At 37.4% G+C, this 21,570-nt stretch overlaps 1 protein-coding gene across 5 annotated transcripts in view; it reads right to left on the minus strand.

Annotated features, from left to right (window-relative positions):
* LOC124368643 (extended synaptotagmin-2) overlaps positions 1–21,570 on the minus strand; it is a 195,659-nt gene that overhangs the window by 8,767 nt on the left and 165,322 nt on the right. For all 5 annotated transcript variants that reach the window (XM_046825880.1, XM_046825879.1, XM_046825881.1 and 2 more), the window contains exons 13-17: positions 12,199–12,360; positions 7,080–7,232; positions 5,913–6,024; positions 3,386–3,527; positions 2,097–2,189 (exon numbers count right to left, since the gene is read on the minus strand). In XM_046825880.1, the coding sequence (XP_046681836.1) occupies positions 2,097–2,189; positions 3,386–3,527; positions 5,913–6,024; positions 7,080–7,232; positions 12,199–12,360 (662 nt within the window). The remainder of the gene's footprint in view (positions 1–2,096; positions 2,190–3,385; positions 3,528–5,912; positions 6,025–7,079; positions 7,233–12,198; positions 12,361–21,570) is intronic.

Genomic DNA, 21,570 nt, shown 5'->3' on the forward strand with positions numbered 1-21,570 from the left:
TGAACTGAAACTTTCAAAAATCTACCCTAAACACAAAAATGAAGCCACAACAAAACCGGTAAATTTTCGACCGATTGCACTTATCTCCACTTTTTCAAAGATAATTGAAAAAATAGCCCTTTCAAGAATGTTTAAGCATCTGGAACAACACAATCTCATTACCAGAAACCAACAGCAATAAATAGCCTAGTCGAATTTGTGACTGACCAACTTGAGAATAACAAACACGTCTCAGCAATTCTGTTGGACTATAGTAAGGCTTTCGATTGCCTAGGGCATAAACTTATCCTTCCGAAACTGTCACAACTGGGAATCAAATGAAAGGCTGGAGATTGGGTAAAAAACTACATTGAAGGGTGTAGGCAGATGGTTAAGGTCAAAAAATCAATTAATGGGAGAGTTCAAGTTTATAAATCTGAACCACTACCAATAGTACGAGGAGTACCACAGGGCTCGATACTGGGACCATTTATATTAGTACTGTTTACAAATGAATTCCCACAGCTGTTTACAACTCAGAATGTAGAACCCGTACTCTATGCAGATGACACAACCCTGATTTGTAGCAATGATTCAGCTCAAGAACTGTACTCAAACATTTTAAACTCAACAAATAAATCAATTAAATACTGCCTGAATAATGACTTAGGTATAAACCCACTAAAAACAACACAAATAAATTTCAGTAGAAAACGAGACAACTGTCCAGAAATTCCTGACATTTCAGATAAAAATCACACAAAATTATTGGGAATTACTATTAATTCTAACCTATCTTGGACGAATCACACTGACATCTTAACAAAAAAACTCAGTACTGGAATATTTGCAGTACGTCGAATGAAATGGATAGGTGGCATAGATGTAGCAAAGACAGCCTACTATGCGTTGGTTAAATCGCACATTAGGTATGGCCTGACAGCTTGGGATGGGACATCTGAGGCAAATCTCACCAAAGTTCTTGTTCTGAAGAAAAAGGCGATTAGGGCGCTTGCAGACCTTAACCCAAAAGACAGTTGCAGAGAGGCTTACAAGTCACTCGGAATTTTAACTGTTGTCGCTCTTTACATCCACGCAGTTATCATTTACACAGAAGAAGCAGACTTTCCAAGGGGCAGGGATTTTTAATCGTACAGAACCCGAAGAGTTACTGACTATCATCTACCTACTCATCATACGACTCAATACACCAAGAAACCCTCCTACATGGGACGTAAACTGTTCAACACGCTGCCACCAACACTGAAAGACCTAGAAGGGACAGAACTGAAGACTCTATTAAAGAATACCTGGACATGGTGAAGACATTGTAAAGCAAGAAACTGAAGCTATTTAGTGATGTATGTTATTAATTTATTTATTTATTTTGTTTACGCCAATACAGATCTTGATGATGTGTAAATAAAGATGATTGACTATTGACTATTGACTATAGCATATTCCCTATATTTTACTTTAATTTGATAGTTCATTAGTATGGCCTTTCAGAATATATGCCTGGGCATATCAGTGGTTGACTGAAAAAAGACATAGATAGACTCACGCAGATACAAGTACATAAATACAGAAGTGCAAGCAAAATAATATTTACAAAACTGTGATAATTTGATACATTCCCTATCTACATGTTTATACGCAGAGCACAACAAAACATTTGTAGGTTTTCGCGATCAGTACTTTGTGCAATGCCAATTATCAGGTGACCAATGATGCGGCGGATTTACACAGATTCATTGTCGAATTCCATTGATCAGCTACAGAGACAATAAGCTTCCTCATACTGATATAATCACTGACAATCTCAGAAAATTACAATACTACCCCAACGATGACAGAACTTACCCCATTGCCAGGTTCCTGTCAGAAATCCTGCCATAATTGCCAAGGATGGTGACAATTAGCTCTTTCATACTGACACAGTATATCGGGCATAATCACTGACAACCTCGCCAAGTTTATGGGAAGTTGTTTGAAGTTTTATAAGTAAATGTTTCTACTAAAATATTATACAATAAAATCAGATACTTTATTGAAAATTCAGAAAAAATAAAACTTTAACTGTTAAAATTAAGATAGTTGATCTGTAATGTACTTACGCAATCTTGTGGATGACAATGATCAGGCGCTGTCTCTGCACACTGTAGCGGAATGTCAGCTGGATACGACCCAGGCCGGCCTCTCCTGATGATCTGATAACAAACATCCACTCTAAGTAAACACTAGAATGAGTGAACTCATCACAAACAATAAAGCATCAGTAAAACTACATATTACTTTGTATATAAAACATCTTATGCAATGAATTTTTTGTTCAATCGTTGCAAAAGTTATGATAAAGTAATTTAATATTACTTGATTCAAAGCTGGGTTCTAGAGGATGTAGTGGCAAACAATAATAACAAGTCCGATCTTATGTACTATTATGGTAAGTTCAGTGTTTGGTTCTTACAAAGATATTGTTGTGGTTTCTTCTGGGCATTAAACGCAGATGTTTTGCTTAAAATCACATTAAATGATACCAAGCACACTTAATATTCATTGGGTCCACTTTTATTAGTATAATTTTAGATAACAATAGAGTAAAAAGGAGAATGTTCAAAAAACTTTGCAATAGCACACGCCATACACATTTTAAACCCTTTTCGGAAACAGCAATACATATTTACTGTTTGACTCAGTTCATATTTTTATGTGTATCAGGAAGTTATGTTTCCAAACTTTGACTCACATTAAACAATTATGACTGTACAATTACCACATTTAAAATGCCTGTTAAAAAGTAGAAAAACAAAGTAATTAAATTAGCATCAGCACTATACAGAAAAGTATCATATAGCACATTGATTGAAAGGCTAACTGTTGTTTTATGCAAAAGCCTCTTTAATGACAAAAATTTAGCAGCTCAACATGTAAAAAGTGATGAGAACTTAAGTGGTAGGGGTGAGTAGTAAGCGGTATGTTAATGACTTAATTATAACGTGATGGAAGCCTATTAATTACAGGAATGAGGTACAATGATCCGTATTACAGCCTAATATTATAAATAAATTGTCATAATATGATGCTTTTGGGGAGAATTTTGTCGTGTTGAAGACAAGGCTTGCAGTGGAAACAAATTATAGTAATGGAATTCAAGTTCAATAACATTGCCATACAAGTTTCACACAGCTTGTAAGTTATATTATAAGCATATTTTATTGATTGCTTTCTACCCGTTTCAGACACTAAATTCATGTTAGCCAGCCCACAAGTTTTAATTAAATTTCCCAAACAAATCTAAGTACTCTCTCATTTTATTATTATTATTTAAAATTTATTTCAATTTGTCTTCTTATTTTTACAACCTGATTTACATATACTCTGAAACATCAGAAGCTCAACTCACGAGGTGGTGCTGGCGGTTCGCTGGTGCAAGCCTGATGTGGGAGCGGACTCGACGAGTGTGGGAGGAGTACTGACCACCATGGGGTCGCTCACCAACAACAACGGATCGGTCTCACCATCCACCGCTGGGGATGTTGACGGACCTACATCGGGAAACAGTCTTATATTAAACAATGAAACTTTACCAAAGTCATGATCTGTCACGGGACTTGCATTGTATAAAGAGTCAAAATATTAAATAAAGCTTTAATTAAGGAAATTCCTAGTGTCATTCAACTGGTATTTATTATTAAGAATTGTGTTATAATGAGATGCTATCAATATTTTGTCTGTGGAGGATCTGATATGGATATTGCATTGTATAGAGAATCAAAATAGTTAATAAAGCTTTAATTAAGGAAATTCCTAGTGTCATTCCACTGGTATTTATTATTAATAATTGTGTTCTAATGAGATGACTGCATAGTATCTGAATGGTTAATATAATTTTTATAGAAATTTTACCCACTCAGTTTTCTGCATCATGAAAGAAAGTTAATCCGGTTCACCAATATTATAAACAAAAGAAATGTATAATCAGAGCCCCCTCCTGAAATGCTGTTGCCATATGAGAGGTCCATCAGAACTGCATGGAAAGTCAAAATTTGCTTTTTAAAGTTTATAATTATTAATTAACATAATACAAATTGGTTAGTTGATGTTATATATTAACAATCAGTTGATGTTAAGTTGGTTAGTTGATTGAGAATATCTGCCTGAGCAATACTTGTATGTTTTAGTGATCAACTGTTAAACTAAACAAAATTAATCTCATAAGACTAACATAGGAACTTTGGACGCTCGTGAGGCAAAGCCGTATTTTACTTCAAATCCATAAAAGCCACATCTAGAGTTTAAGAGCTCTTGATTGACACCAATAACTATTTAAACTAGTAGTTTTAAATCCCTTAAAAATGCCTTACAAAAACCAAGAAATTGTTTTAATAATATAGATTATTTCTTTAAAAAGAATGAATTTTTAAAAAATTTTAGTTTAAACACTATTTTGGACACCATTATCAACAAACATTTTAACCACCAGGCGGCGCTGCAAAAGGTAAAAGTTTTCAAAGCGCCTGCACATTATAAACTGCAATTACAAGACGGTTCTGTATATGAAATAGCCAAAAACTATTCGAAGGCGCTAACTTATGATTTATATTTGATTTTAAGATAAACTTCTGGTTGAACTTAAAGCTTGAGTGTTAGACCACTTTATAATTACGTACATGTACATGTACAGTGGCTATAAACATACACAGATTTTCTTGATTGAGGCAACAAGGAAAACTTGACATTGGGGTTGGAAATATAATTCACTTGAACCAGAAGTGCATGTATATGGGCAAAGCTTACGGAAAGCGTGCAAAGCCGTGAGAAACTGCTAGTCACATATATATCCTCTGTGAAAACAGTGAAGTCAGGGGTACCCCAAGGCTCTGTCCTTGGCCCAGTCTTATTCCTATTATTTGTTAATGACATCTCATCTAGTGTGGGCGGAGGAAATCTGTGCTTATTTGCTGACGACACATCTTTCAATATGTCACATAAAAATAGGGAAAACCTGGAATATGATATTTTTGTACAAGGCAGCTGTCTTCTTCAATGGATGGAAGAAAATCACCTTACTGTGAACACTGCAAAGACGACATTCCTGGATTTTAATATTAGAGCACCCATGAATGGTGATAGTGGAAGTTCATCCATTATTTTAGGCGATTCCGTTATTAACTCGTCACAATTTACAAACTTCTTGGGTGTGATTTTGGACTCAAGCCTGAACTTTCACCTTCACATGGACAAGGTGTGTGGGAAATTATGCAGCGGCATATTTTTATTACGTAGACTCTCCAGTTTTTCTAGTACTGAAATTCTTCTGGCTGGCTATTATGGGTGCATTTACCCACATCTTGCTTATGGACTTCCAATATGGGGCTCTGAAAACACAAAGACCCTATACATCTTTCGTTTGCAGAAGAAATCTCTAAGGATTGTATTAGGGCTGGCAAGAAGTCAATCATGCAGGGGTTTTTTCCGATCAAACAAAATTCTTACATTCCCAAGCCTATACATACTCGAAACCTTAACCTTCTTTAAGAAAAATATGCACATTTTTACCTCTGATTCTCCTACTCATTACAACTTAAGAAACTCCATCTGTATACCTGTACCAAAACACCGTACCTCATTTTTTGAAAACCAGTTATATTTTTCAGCAATCAAATTATTTAATAGTCTCCCACTGGAAATAAAAGCAGAAACTGTTGTTAGCAAATTTAGAAAAAGACTTAAGTGTTTTTTGATTGATGGAGAGTTTTACTCTGTAAGAGATTATCTAATGTACAAATAAGATGTTTAGTTATTTTATCTTTTGTTTTTATTATTATTGTAAATTATTGACCATTGTCATGCAATGTTAATTGTTAATTGACAAATAAACACTTTGACTTTGACTTTGACTATACAAAGCTAGTGGAACACCGGTGTACCTGTCTTGAACGCAGTACTTTCCTTTGAAGGAACAGAGCTTGGGGCCGGATCTACACTATCACTTCGGTCCAAGGATGGCTGGGATTGTACCACTGGGATGTGCTTTAAAATCTGCAAGCAAAAAATAAGTTCTAAGCGATCACATTATTCAATACACAGCTTAACCTCACAAATACAAATCTCTCTATTCATTCTGAGTACACGCTAACACAAGTTGCCATAACCAGTGATAACAAAGTGTCCAGAAATTATTCAATCTAATTTCTCAACGTGGTCTATTACTCCAAAATATACCAGAACTGTTAAATAGTGTATGGTCTTATCTCAATTAATTCTCCATATGTTTGTTTTTTGTTTAATTTTGCTTAAATAATTAATAATTAATTCTAAAACCGTTTAAGTTTAATGATCAAAGTTGCAGTGTTACAGTTCTGCATAAATATTATTATACATTATTATTACCAAACTTTTTGTTTAAAATTAAGACGATATTTTAATCAATTTCGTAGCGGAAGATATTGTAAAATTTTCAAGTCAAAACTAGAGTAATAACAAAAAAATGTTTCTACATAATTTTAATTGTCATCTATTATAATTTGATGACAAATACTTGATATAAAATGCACTTTTGCTATGAAGTATAAACCGCATAAATAATAAAACAAATCATTTGTAAAATGAGGTTTAAAAATACATTTTGTTTTATACATTTATCCCCTATAATGCCAAATGAGTTTTCAAACCTTTTGTCTTTTTGTAAGTGACTTTTTATATCTTTGTAAATTTTTAGTTCTTATATTGTCGTATGAGATTTGGCAAAATAATTTTAAAATAACCACGATTAGAAACTAGTAAAACCTCTTTTTCATTTTAAAAAGTGAGTTAGGATACAGGAAAAAATTCAAATAACAATGTAAGTTTCGTTGTAAATCATTCCAAAACGAGTATAGACAGATGGCAAACTAAAGCAAGATAATACCACACATTTTATGACACTCTCTGTATGTTTTAATCTAACATTTGATCTGGTGACATTTGATCAAGTAACATCTGGACATCCAGCATAGGTGAGGAACTGTACGTATTGACAATTGACCTTTTGAATAATATGCAAATTTGTCTATGGAAAACTAAAGTATAAATAGACACGACTATCAGCAAATAACCTTAAGCTTCATGGAGAGAAGCACTTTGGAGTCGGGCCCAGACTTAGTGAGGGCGAGTGGCTGGTCATCCAGCTCCAGTCTGTCGGCCTCCAGCAGCTGGCTCAGGTTGAATGAGAGGCGACCCAACTCAGCGGTGGACTTCTGGTCAACCACCTAAACATTTCAATGCCATGGCGTAAGTGACCAAGCTTCAACTGAAAGGCAGGACACCCAAGTTAAGTTCTGTCCAGCTTCTCACAGCATTTGTATGTAACTGTTCTGTTGTTTTAATAATGTTGTTCTTCAAAAAAGTTAAACTTTTCTCTTTAAGGATAGTTGAAATTTTTTGAATACTTGTTTACATATATTTTAATAAATAGACTGAATCACATGATTGTATTCAGCTTAGTGGTATTATACACCAGTTTTGTATGTTCCTGGTCTATTGCAGATTGATATCCATTGTACATAATCTAACTGACAGGCTGGCCGATAACACATGGCTTATTCATGGTTTTTGTCGGTGTGTTAAATTCCCGGTTTACCTGGTTGAGTAGCTAACCTGCAACAAGCAGTCTGGGAATGTAAGAATGCTCTAGTAGAACTGGAAAAAAGAATAGAATTACACACGGTTGGGTGCCAGGCCATGAGAGCTAACGATGTAATGTTTGGGGCTAACGAAAAAGCTGATACCCTCACAAAAAAGGAACAGAGTCCCTTACGGTAAGGCCAGAGCCAGGCTGTGGGGTAGCTTTCTCCTACAGCAAAGTTCTTGCAAAAGATTGGGAAAATAGGACAAGATACTTTAATTGGAGTAGGGCCTCAGGGTTAAGACAATTAAAAATCTTTATCTCTCTTTATGCTAAAGAGTGAGAATCTCTCCTAGATCAGAGTAAGGAGGATATAAGGAAGATTATAGGAATGCTGACAGGACATGGACCCCTCAGAAAATATATTATGAAGGTGGGTCATAGCCAAACCGATGAATGCAGACTATGTGGAGAAAAAGAAGAATCAGATGAACACATATGGCTAAATTATCCTGCCATATCTACAATTTGGAAAAGATTCCTGGGAGCATATCTCCTCAGCCCCAAGAATATCAGAGAACAGGAGCCCTCAAATCTGATTGGCATCTTAAAAGTCTCAGATTTAGAGGACATAAATACAAGTTAGGGAGGCGCAAAGGTCCTTTTAGGACTAAGTGAGGAGACAAAAGTCTCTTTCCCTGACGGGAAAAAACTGACAGGTCAGCAATTATAATGAAAGAGGTTATCTTTGTTACTTACAATTTAGTAAATTCATTACACTGGGTGAAACAACACAACAAAATGTCAGCGTCTTGCTTGTAGTTTGTAAACTCTAAAGGAGATCTCTGGTAAGGGTCAGCCTAAATAAAATGTTGCAATAAACAATTCTATTTCAGCTTGTTCAGATAACTTCTGCCTTAATAACCATAAACATGTGTGTATGTTGTAACACATGTTTTTTCACTTCAAAAATTGTGAACAAGAATTAAGATCCTTCTAGCCATTGAAACAACATTGCTTACATGCCCTGAAAAGATCTGCTAGGACTCTACGTGAACATGCAAATCTTCCACTAAGGACTAGATTTACAAATAAGGCTAACTACCCTCATTTTCCTGAGGTGCAATAATTGTGATTGATGAGAACAATCAGGTGTGTCTTGTCATCGATTCATCATTCAGCAACTCTCTAAATACACTGCACTGCATATTATACTTGTCTTTTATAAAAGGTAGGATTTGATAATAAGTCAAATCAAATCAAATCAATCTCTTTATTGCATTTTGACAATGGACATTGTATTGCAAAAGTCAGAAGTAAGTAAGATAAACCACAGGCTTAGACGTTCAAAACACATTCATACTTACAATTCATGCATTCACTCAAACACATTCAAACTGACTTCAGATCCAAGTTAAATTTAGATTTAGACATCCCAGCGGCTGACCATGAATTCATCGACAGAATAAAACGCTTTGGACACCAAAAGGCGTTTAAGACGAGTTTTGAATTGATGTTGATTGGCGGAAAGTTTGACACTTTCAGGGAGCTTGTTTATTAGTCTGACACCAACTTGTTGAGGGAGATGTTGTGATAATGTCAGTCTGTATTGCCGAGTTCGGAAGTTGTCCCTGCCTCTCGTCTCATAGTGGTGAACGCCACCGCCACGAACCAAATCACACTTTGATTTGCAGTACATGATCACCTCCAGAACATAAAGGCAGGGCAAAGTCAGCAATTCTAACTCCCTGAAAGATTCCCTACACGACTCTCTGTAATTTAAATTTGCAATGATTCTGATTGCCTTTTTTTGGAGCTTGAAAACTCTTTCCATTTTGTTTTTGGCACAACCTCCCCAGAGTCTCACTCCATACGCAAAGTGTGGATGAATCAGGCCGAAATATGCCATTTTCAGAACTCTGGGGGAACAGAACTTTGCCAGGTGCCGCAAGGCATATATGCTTGAGGCCACTCTAGCACATACATTGTCAACATGATCAGCCCAGGTCAGTCCTCTGTCTAGGAACATTCCCAGAAACTTTGTGGAGTTAGTTTCCTCTAAAAGCACATCATCCACAAACACGGCAGGCTGAACTTCGTGATCATTTTGTCGGAGGCTAAAACACATGACATTTGTTTTTGAATGATTTGTTTTCAGGTTCAATTCAGCAAAATACTGAATGCATGCATTCAGTTCCATGAAGGATGTGATTTCCAGGTCTTGAGTTGATTTGTTTTTGATACAGAGAGTTGTGTCGTCAGCATACTGAACCAGTTTTCCATGCTGGATCACTGAATTCAGTCTGCAGACGTAAACTAGGAACAAAAGAGGCCCAAGGATGGAGCCCTGAGGGACACCATGGGTCATTTTAATTTTGTTTGAGACGACGTTCGATACCTCAACGCACTGGTCTCGATCCTTGAGGTAAGAAGTGAGCCATAAGTGCGAGAGACCCCAAACGCCGCATTTATCCAACTGGAGCAAAAGTGTTTCATGATGAACACAGTCAAACGCTTTGGATAGGTCGAGGAATATACTGAGCACATGTTCTCGTCCTTCCAATCCATCGACAACATTGTCCAAAAGATTGTTCACCGCGTCTATTGTGGATCTGTTTTTCCTAAATCCAAATTGTTCCGGATTTAGGATATTGTTATTTTCTAGAAAGCTTGCAAGCTTTTCATAGAAAATTTTTTCAAAAATTTTGCTGAAGACTGGAAGAATTGATATTGGACGATAGTTGCTTGCAAGGCAAGGATCGTCCTGTTTGAAGATCAGAATGACTTTGGATGTCTTCAAAAGTGATGGGAAGGATAAGGCCAAGAGGGAATTCAGAAACTAAAGATTCCCCACAAAAAGGTCTAGGAGGAGCTTTTAAACAGATCTGGAAGTCAAGGTACATAGCAACTGGCTTTACCACTAAACAACAATACCAGTCAATTCTAAAAACAACAACATTGTGGCACTTGAATGATCTCTCATGAAAGGGAGGAGTGGAAGAATAAGATGGAAAAACTCTTTGGAAAATTTTCAAATATATTTGGTATGATGGTTATACAGAAATTGGTCTAAAATTCTAGAAAAATCAGGGTCTTTTTTAATCAGCACGACTACTGCAATTTTTCTTATGGAAGGAGACTGCCCTAGCTATAAATCTTAAGCAATGATATCTGGCAAACATTACACTATTGTTTAGTATAACATTACTGTTTCTAGATGGAGTTTCTGATTTCTTTTACCAAACGAGAAATAACAAGCTCTTAAATTTCTTTGTACAAAGAACATTGTAACACAGGGTGGCCACTCAAAACCTTTTTGTCAAATTCTCGGGTTTTTTTCTGATTTTTCCAGTCAACAAGTTCTGATTCTCTAGTAAATTTTCAAACCAAATAAACAACTGAAATATTGTATTTTACGGTTACGGCTTTTCATCACCAGCTGTATTTGCAGGAAATGCCATATACAGCTGGTGCAGCAACTTTTGTCACTAGCGACATGCAAGTTATTCGGTAATGATTCATCACTACTACCTATTTAAACTCCTTAGTTTTGATCTCTGTGTCTTGCAATGTGTCTATATAACTTTGAGTACACCTAATAATATCCCTTTTTATGATGTTTGCACATATACATCCAATTTGGATGAATGAAGAGAACAAACAATTACCAACATAGCGCTACGGTGAGGCAGACAGCAGTCTACCACTGCGGATCAGAGGTCTGCAGTGCATGAAATTACGGTACGAGATCACGATTTTACCGGTACAAAAGGTCAGTTCGGTATAACCAAAACTTTCATCTCAACTCTACTTTAATCTCCGTTTAACCAGAAGTTCAGGGGAATGGATATATTGTCAACTATAAGTCATATCAACCTTTCACTTTTAAATAATAGAAATGGTAGCTTATAAAATGGCCTTTATATTTATGTAAAATGTACGTATGTATATAACATCTTGCTCCCATCCACGATGAGGTAGGGTAGACGACATGTAACTGAGCGTACATCTCGACACGTACTTTCTTGTCCGCACTGGTCCTTCTGCCGGCTAGTTAATAACATCATCCGATACTTTCCACTCTAAATAAACTATCTTCTTGAGGAATAAAATTATATGTGTGCATTTCACCCACTAACATTTAAAAAAATAGGATTCATATTAATAACATTATTTTAAAATAAGTCCATTGTATATTTTTGACCCTTGCACTTTTTTTGTTTTCTACAAGAATATTCTTGGCTTATTCATGGTTTTTGCCGGTGCGTTAAATTCCCGGTTTACCTGGTCGGGTGGCCAACCTACAACAATACTCTGATCCTTTCAAGAATCAAATATTCATAGAAGAACTAAAATCTCTTAATTGATCAACTTAATTTTTGCTAAACACTTTTAACTTCACAATACTTTTGCCTTACGATCATAACTGACAATGGATGATTTGATTTGTAATGTTTACAGAAATGGTATAAACACCCACACTTAAGTCGTATATAAGACAAACATGTGTTAAGAAAGCCAATAACAGTTCAAACAATGTTGTGCTTAAGTTTTACCATAACATAATAATTCTACTATTCAATAACAAATAGATTAGATGAACACAATACCCGGATGTGTAGTGTGTCAGTCTCTGGGTTATTGACCAGGAACGTGAACCCCCTCTCGAACACAGGACAGTCAGTGCGATACACAACGTGGGAGGTATGGCTGATCTTGCCCACAGTCAGGTACATCATGGGGTCCGGCTTCGGTCCTCCCTTCTGGGAGCTCTGAAACACATACAGATATGACAATATAGGAGGTAAATACCCTCGATTCTAAAAACATGTTCATTCCAGTACTTTTATTTAAATTCTTATTGTTATTTACAATAGGAACATAACAATATTGTTTTTACACGTAATTGATATAAAAGCGGTAAAAGTCGAGAAGCAATAGACATATATCCCTTTTATCTTCTTTACATTATTTCTTATTCTATATCTGTTTTAAATTTCCTTCTATGTATAATTATGATATTTCATATAAAAAGGGTTATATAAGTAGATTATCCTGGAACATTTTAGAGCCACTCGAACATCAATGTAAACTCTCTGTCTAATCTCCACTAATGAATCTAGAGAAACAAACCGAACAAACAAACTCTTGTAATGCCCCAATTCTCCTGATTATATCCACAGATATCACGTAGCAGCTGGGTATGAGGTTCGCTGTGGCCTAATGTATTAATGACTATACCCCAAATTAAAAAGAACCATTATTTTTCAAAGAAATATGATCAAGCAGTGACTCTAGTTTTCTAAAATATGAAATGAAATGAAATAAAATTTAATTTAATTCAATTACATTACCAAATAATTTAGACAACTCTAAAAGAATATGTAAAAGTTAGATTTAGCTCCAATACACCTTCCTCTTAGTGCAGCGTCAGGAATCTGATGCTGTCACAGACTGAGTAAAATATTCTCATAAAGACAAAGACAAAGTCGGAGATGAAGAAGCTCAAAATGAACTCCTTAAATAGTTTTGACATCAGAGAGGTGTAGACCACCAAATATAATGTAATCTAGATAATGAGGTGTTCTCTTTGTATCATCAAGTATCATTGGATTTTGACCATGTGTCCCCCCCCTATCAGGAAGGGATGGGAACTTCACCCATGAAGACCGTTTGTAGGGTGTCTACAACTGCATTACTCTTACACAAACAAAAGTAGTAAATGACAAAAAATTACGTCACGAAACGTATAAAATTATATTATAAATTATAACAGTGAAGAAAAACAAAAATAAATACGATCTATAGAAACAGTTGTTACACCAAACTGATAGGCTTATAAATAATCATCCAGAAGTGAGCGAAGAGGGAGGAGCGATACAGTGATAGGGTGGAGCTCAGGTAATCAGTGATCAGTACAATTTCCTCAGGACTGTTTGTCAATTTTTTTGTAATGCTGGACTATTTTATTTTTTGGAATTATTAAAACCATTTCTAACAAAAATCTCGAGACACATAGTCCTGACTGAGGAGAGGCAATAATCGACACCTGCTAAACCAAATGGACTGGACTAGTGTAGCACATCCGTAGGTGAGTGAAGAGGGAAGAGCAAAACCCAGATTTGCTGGAAGTCAACCAATCAGTGAATAAATAACTTTGTGGTACTGCATGCCATAGATGGCAGGCAGAAATCTGGTTGACCAAGCGGGTTATTTTTGTAATTGGCAGTTAATGATTACAGGCCTGACAACACTCGAGTGCTTACACGTGTATAACACTTCTGGTGTTGGTGCGCTCCCACGTTGATAGTTCATGTTTTGTGACTGATTACTTCACAGATAAACACTATTATTTTTGTTCTAATTCGTTTGGAAGAAGCCAATAAATTTCCGAAAACGAACTTCACCTGGACAAAATGAAGTAGCATTGGTACACAAGTAATGAACGCTAGAAAACCCATTGGAGACAGTAACAAATACGATATGTCGCATTTATCTGTAAACACCGACTGTTCAGAAATGATAACTGACACTAAAGCACTGTTTGTAGAACCTAATATTGTCACATCAATATTCACTTTCCGATAGACATATTTCTCCAATCTCAGATACCATTGGGTATATATTTATATTTGCTTACCTTTTCTTTTTGACTGTCTCATTAATCTGCCTTGGCCGTTTGACTATGACAAATCGTGTATAGGATGTGCCTGTATTCCATGGGATTGTTGGTTTAAACACTAAATTGTTGCTCAATTTGCAGAACCTTTGATAGCAGATAACTGTTTAGATCATGAATTTTATCCAAATGCGGTATTGATCCATCTCAAAGAGGAAAAGGCTCCCGGATATAACGGAGTTCCTAATGAAGTTTGTTAATATTGTTGTGACATATTTATGTGTAATTGCATGCTTACAATATCATTTACAAAGGTGGCAATTCTTAACTAAGCGTGTGTCCGACATTCCTACAAGGAAGGGCTGGGGGGACAAAGTTATGGCAGCATTCTCGCAATCTCCTGAACCCAGAGGGGAATTCTCATCTGTGCGTATGTTCGATAATCCTACAAGGGTTTGGAGGACAAACTGATCGCGGCATTCTCACAATCTCCTGAACTCATAAGGAAATTCTCATATATATATATGCGTAAGTTCGATAATCCTACAAGGAAGGGTTTGGAGGACAAACTGATCGCGGCATTCTCACAATCTCCTGAACTCAGAAGGAAATTCTCATATATATATGCGTAAGTTCGATAATCCTACAAGGGTTTGGAGGACAAACTGATCGCGGCATTCTCACAATCTCCTGAACTCAGAAGGAAATTCTCATATATATGCGTAAGTACGGTATTCCTACAAGGGTTGGAAGGATAAACCGATCGCGGCATTCTCACAATCTCCTAAACTCAGAAGGAAATCTCATATATATATATGCGTAAGTACGATATTCCTACAAGGAAGGGCTGGGAAGACAAACCGATCGCGGCATTCTCACAATCTCCTGAACTCAGAAGGAAATCCTCATATATATGCGTAAGTACGATATTCCTACAAGGAAGGGCTGGGAAGACAAACCGATCGCGGCATTCTCACAATCTCCTGAACTCAGAAGGAAATTCTCATATATGCGTAAGTACGATATTCCTACAAGGAAGGGTTGGGAGGACAAACCGATCGCGGCATTCTCACAATCTCCTGAACTCAGAAGGAAATTCTCATATATGCGTAAGTACGATATTCCTACAAGGAAGGGCTGGGAAGACAAACCGATCGCGGCATTCTCACAATCTCCTGAACTCAGAAGGAAATTCTCATATATGCGTAAGTACGATATTCCTACAAGGAAGGGTTGGGAGGACAAACCGATCGCGGCATTCTCACAATCTCCTGAACTCAGAAGGAAATTCTCATATATGCGTAAGTACGATATTCCTACAAGGAAGGGCTGGGAAGACAAACCGATCGCGGCATTCTCACAATCTCCTGAACTCAGAAGGAAATTCTCATATATGCGTAAGTACGATATTCCTACAAGGAAGGGCTGGGAAGACAAACCGATCGCGGCATTCTCACAATCTCCTGAACTCAGAAGGAAATTCTCATATATGCGTAAGTACGATATTCCTACAAGGAAGGGTTGGGAGGACAAACCGATCGCGGCATTCTCACAATCTCCTGAACTCAGAAGGAAATTCTCATATATGCGTAAGTACGATATTCCTACAAGGAAGGGCTGGGAAGACAAACCGATCGCGGCATTCTCACAATCTCCTGAACTCAGAAGGAAATTCTCATATATGCGTAAGTACGATATTCCTACAAGGAAGGGCTGGGAAGACAAACCGATCGCGGCATTCTCACAATCTCCTGAACTCAGAAGGAAATTCTCATATATGCGTAAGTACGATATTCCTACAAGGAAGGGTTGGGAGGACAAACCGATCGCGGCATTCTCACAATCTCCTGAACTCATAAGGAAATTCTCATATATATATATGCGTAAGTTCGATATTCCTACAAGGAAGGGCTGGGAAGACAAACTGATCGCGGCATTCTCACAATCTCCTGAACTCAGAAGGAAATTCTCATATATGCGTAAGTTCGATATTCCTACAAGGAAGGGTTGGGAGGACAAACCGATCGCGGCATTCTCACAATCTCCTGAACTCAGAAGGAAATTCTCATATATATATATGCGTAAGTACGGTATTCCTACAAGGGTTGGGAGGATAAACCGATCGCGGCATTCTCACAATCTCCTGAACTCAGAAGGAAATTCTCATATATGCGTAAGTACGATATTCCTACAAGGAAGGGCTGGGAAGACAAAACCGATCGCGGCATTCTCACAATCTCCTGAACTCAGAAGGAAATCCTCATATATATGCGTAAGTACGATATTCCTACAAGGAAGGGCTGGGAAGACAAACCGATCGCGGCATTCTCACAATCTCCTGAACTCAGAAGGAAATTCTCATATATGCGTAAGTACGATATTCCTACAAGGAAGGGTTGGGAGGACAAACCGATCGCGGCATTCTCACAATCTCCTGAACTCAGAAGGAAATTCTCATATATGCGTAAGTACGATATTCCTACAAGGAAGGGCTGGGAAGACAAACCGATCGCGGCATTCTCACAATCTCCTGAACTCAGAAGGAAATTCTCATATATGCGTAAGTACGATATTCCTACAAGGAAGGGCTGGGAAGACAAACCGATCGCGGCATTCTCACAATCTCCTGAACTCAGAAGGAAATTCTCATATATGCGTAAGTACGATATTCCTACAAGGAAGGGTTGGGAGGACAAACCGATCGCGGCATTCTCACAATCTCCTGAACTCAGAAGGAAATTCTCATATATGCGTAAGTACGATATTCCTACAAGGAAGGGTTGGGAGGACAAACCGATCGCGGCATTCTCACAATCTCCTGAACTCAGAAGGAAATTCTCATATATGCGTAAGTACGGTATTCCTACAAGGAAGGGTTGGGAGGACAAACCGATCGCGGCATTCTCACAATCTCCTGAACTCAGAAGGAAATTCTCATATATGCGTAAGTACGGTATTCCTACAAGGGTTGGGAGGATAAACCGATCGCGGCATTCTCACAATCTCCTGAACTCAGAAGGAAATTCTCATATATGCGTAAGTACGGTATTCCTACAAGGAAGGGTTGGGAGGACAAACCGATCGCGGCATTCTCACAATCTCCTGAACTCAGAAGGAAATTCTCATATAAGCGTAAGTACGGTATTCCTACAAGGAAGGGTTGGGAGGACAAACCGATCGCGGCATTCTCACAATCTCCTGAACTCAGAAGGAAATTCTCATATATGCGTAAGTACGGTATTCCTACAAGGAAGGGTTGGGAGGACAAACCGATCGCGGCATTCTCACAATCTCCTGAACTCAGAAGGAAATTCTCATATATGCGTAAGTACGGTATTCCTACAAGGAAGGGCTGGGAAGACAAACCGATCGCGGCATTCTCACAATCTCCTGAACTCAGAAGGAAATTCTCATATATGCGTAAGTACGATATTCCTACAAGGAAGGGTTGGGAGGACAAACCGATCGCGGCATTCTCACAATCTCCTGAACTCAGAAGGAAATTCTCATATATGCGTAAGTACGGTATTCCTACAAGGAAGGGCTGGGAAGACAAACCGATCGCGGCATTCTCACAATCTCCTGAACTCAGAAGGAAATTCTCATATATGCGTAAGTACGATATTCCTACAAGGAAGGGTTGGGAGGACAAACCGATCGCGGCATTCTCACAATCTCCTGAACTCAGAAGGAAATTCTCATATATGCGTAAGTACGGTATTCCTACAAGGGTTGGGAGGATAAACCGATCGCGGCATTCTCACAATCTCCTGAACTCAGAAGGAAATCCTCATATATATGCGTAAGTACGATATTCCTACAAGGAAGGGCTGGGAAGACAAACCGATCGCGGCATTCTCACAATCTCCTGAACTCAGAAGGAAATCCTCATATATATGCGTAAGTACGATATTCCTACAAGGAAGGGCTGGGAAGACAAACCGATCGCGGCATTCTCACAATCTCCTGAACTCAGAAGGAAATTCTCATATAAGCGTAAGTACGATATTCCTACAAGGAAGGGTTGGGAGGACAAACCGATCGCGGCATTCTCACAATCTCCTGAACTCAGAAGGAAATTCTCATATATGCGTAAGTACGATATTCCTACAAGGGTTGGGAGGACAAATCGATCGCGGCATTCTCACAATCTCCTGAACTCAGAAGGAAATTCTCATATAAGCGTAAGTACGATATTCCTACAAGGAAGGGTTGGGAGGACAAACCGATCGCGGCATTCTCACAATCTCCTGAACTCAGAAGGAAATTCTCATATATGCGTAAGTACGATATTCCTACAAGGAAGGGCTGGGAAGACAAACCGATCGCGGCATTCTCACAATCTCCTGAACTCAGAAGGAAATTCTCATATAAGCGTAAGTACGATATTCCTACAAGGAAGGGTTGGGAGGACAAACCGATCGCGGCATTCTCACAATCTCCTGAACTCAGAAGGAAATTCTCATATATGCGTAAGTACGATATTCCTACAAGGGTTGGGAGGACAAATCGATCGCGGCATTCTCACAATCTCCTGAACCCATAGGGAAATTCTCATCTGTGCTCGCGTGAATGAGTGGGTGCGTGCGCGCTCGCGCGCGCTTGTGTGTGTGTGTCCGAAGTTCTACGACATTAGCTCTAGCAAAGTAATCCAATAATTTTGAAATATCTAGATATTCCATAGTTTTTAATCTGTACTAAAATTGTACTAGTTTAATTGTCAAAGAATGACATGGCCGGAAGTAAGATTGTGCTAAGCGGCACGTAGATACGCGAGCCAGTGTTACATAACAGCATATGACTAGAATGCCAACAATTCAATGGACAAGAACTTGTAAACAAAGGAAGAGTTTGGCCTTCGGATATACAGGCTTGGTGTTACGTCAATGGAGAGCTGCACTTGTGAATTAGTTGACCTTATTTACCAAAACAAGGTTAATCTCAATCTCAGCCGGGTGAGTCTCAGATATAGCTTGTTTTTAACCTACTTCTGAAACTTAAACAATATGGGACAATGTTTTAAAAGTACGTGTTAGCTTAATATAAACAGTTAACTAAGTTGGTTATAGGATCTCCTCAACTGTATAGTATTGATGAACATTACCATAATAATGTAATGCTCTGCACTTTTTTAGAATTACTATCTTATTGACACCATTTTGTGGTTTTATTCAGATTTATTATTGAAGTTTATGGGGTTTTTATTGATGTAAGGCATTGTTTACTTTATGCGATATACTATTCACTTCCTGCTGGTCACTGGGCATTATCAGAATGTCTACAAGATGTCTTCTTAGATATAGGGAAAAACAAATGACACATTACTGCGCTAGGAAACAATAAAATATCAGGAGTCAACCAATAGATCTGCTCTATTATTGTTTCTTCAATAAACAAAACTGTTCATTAGTTGTTAACAAAGGAAGGAAATTATTACCCAAACGGAATAAGGCTTTATAAATGAACTTTAACCCTTTATCACGGAGTCATTTAAAAGCCAGCTAAATGGCGTCCATCTTTATTTTAACCACATGCGAACAATGGCAAACTTCCAACACATTAACGTAGACACGGGGGATGCCTCATTGTACAGATATAACCCCAAACTCTTTTTACTCTTTTACAAGTATATATGGACTCCAATGACATTAGGTGCTATGAGATTATATATTATAAGAATCGGCTTAATTAGGGGGTTGGATTTCAGGTGCTGTGGTACAAATACCGGGTTACTTGGTGTGAGATTAGGTGTTGCAAGATCCCAGGTCCAATATTTTGCCTCTGCTACAGTTATCTTGATGAAATGATGGCTTGATACAATTCAAAACTAATAAAAGGGACACGTAATAAAATACATTTTAACCCATATACATCATGTAATAAAGAACATTATAGAAGATTCGCAAATTATATAATTATTTGAAGTTTGTTGAAAAAGATATGTTTTATTGTATGAAAAGGCAGTATTAATCACAACATTGTTACGTAAAAGTTAGGATTCTAATTTTTTTATTCAATTTGACAATTATAAATCTTACTTCCTTTCAATTAGAACTTTGATACTCCAAATCCTAAACTCATATGCATGCAATAATTGTCTGTAATAATTCTGAAAATTGTAAAATACGATGCAAAGTACACCACAAAACCACAAACAAAGGATGTGAGAACGGAAATCGGATGTTGGTCTTTCTACAACACAAGAAACAAAACAATTGGTGTTTTATAGAGTTATTATATATTACATTATTTTTGAATACGTATCACTTGACCAGAAGTGCCAACCTTAAACCTTTTTTGTCCCGTTTTACTCACGAATGAAATATCTGATTTATTCTGTACAAACAATTTTATTTATACCTAGTACAATGATAGTAGTATTTATGACTGGATTCAATCAAAAAGCTTTTAGAATACACTTAATTCCGTAAATAACACGAAATAGTATACCTACTTTTAGAACTTAAAGTAAGATATGTATGTATGTAATGTGCTCTGGCGTATTCTCAAACCCTGCTCTGAACAATCTGACCTATGGAGTATAAGATACTACTAGACATACGGAACACTAGAGTAAGTAGTAGTATATATTTGCTAAATAATGTTTTAGGAAGTAGTTAAAGAGCTTTAATGTATACAGAAAACACAACAAGGTTCAGGAAAATCACTCAGAACTACCCAGAAATTCCATCCAGGGTAACGATCTGTAAGGAGAGATGTGGAGTTGTGGACAATGCTAGAGCATATAGAAAAGATAAAAGAAGATGACATTTAAGATATGGGATGGGTCAAACACGATATGCAAGTGGTTTCAAGGAGTATCAGGTCATCTGCAGTACCAAAGCTCTACTCCTTAGTTCCACACTTCGTGTTCCTCTTAATTAATTATGCACAAATACAATATAATTATATTCTACGCTAATGAAATTTAATAAAGAGTAGGCAATGTATCGCTAGAAGAGAACAGAAAACCAGAAGTTGGAATTTACAGTGAAGAAGAAATGAAATGACATAACGAAAGGGGGCCCAATGATATCAACTGTCAGTGCCGTTTTGTGTTCGACCGAACAGAGAAATGGTTGGATACACTTATTTTGAGTTCTTCATACATTTGAAGAAATGAAATGACATAACGAAAGGGGGCCCAATGATATCAACTGTCAGTGCCGTTTTGTGTTCGACCGAACAGAGAAATGGTTGGATACACTTATTTTGAGTTCTTCATACATTTGAAGAAATGAAATGACATAACGAAAGGGGGCCCAATGATATCAACTGTCAGTGCCGTTTTGTGTTCGACCGAACAGAGAAATGGTTGGATACACTTATTTTGAGTTCTTCATACATTTGAAGAAATGAAATG

This window comes from Homalodisca vitripennis, chromosome X, assembly GCF_021130785.1.
Source record: "Homalodisca vitripennis isolate AUS2020 chromosome X, UT_GWSS_2.1, whole genome shotgun sequence".
NCBI lineage: Eukaryota > Metazoa > Arthropoda > Insecta > Hemiptera > Cicadellidae > Homalodisca > Homalodisca vitripennis.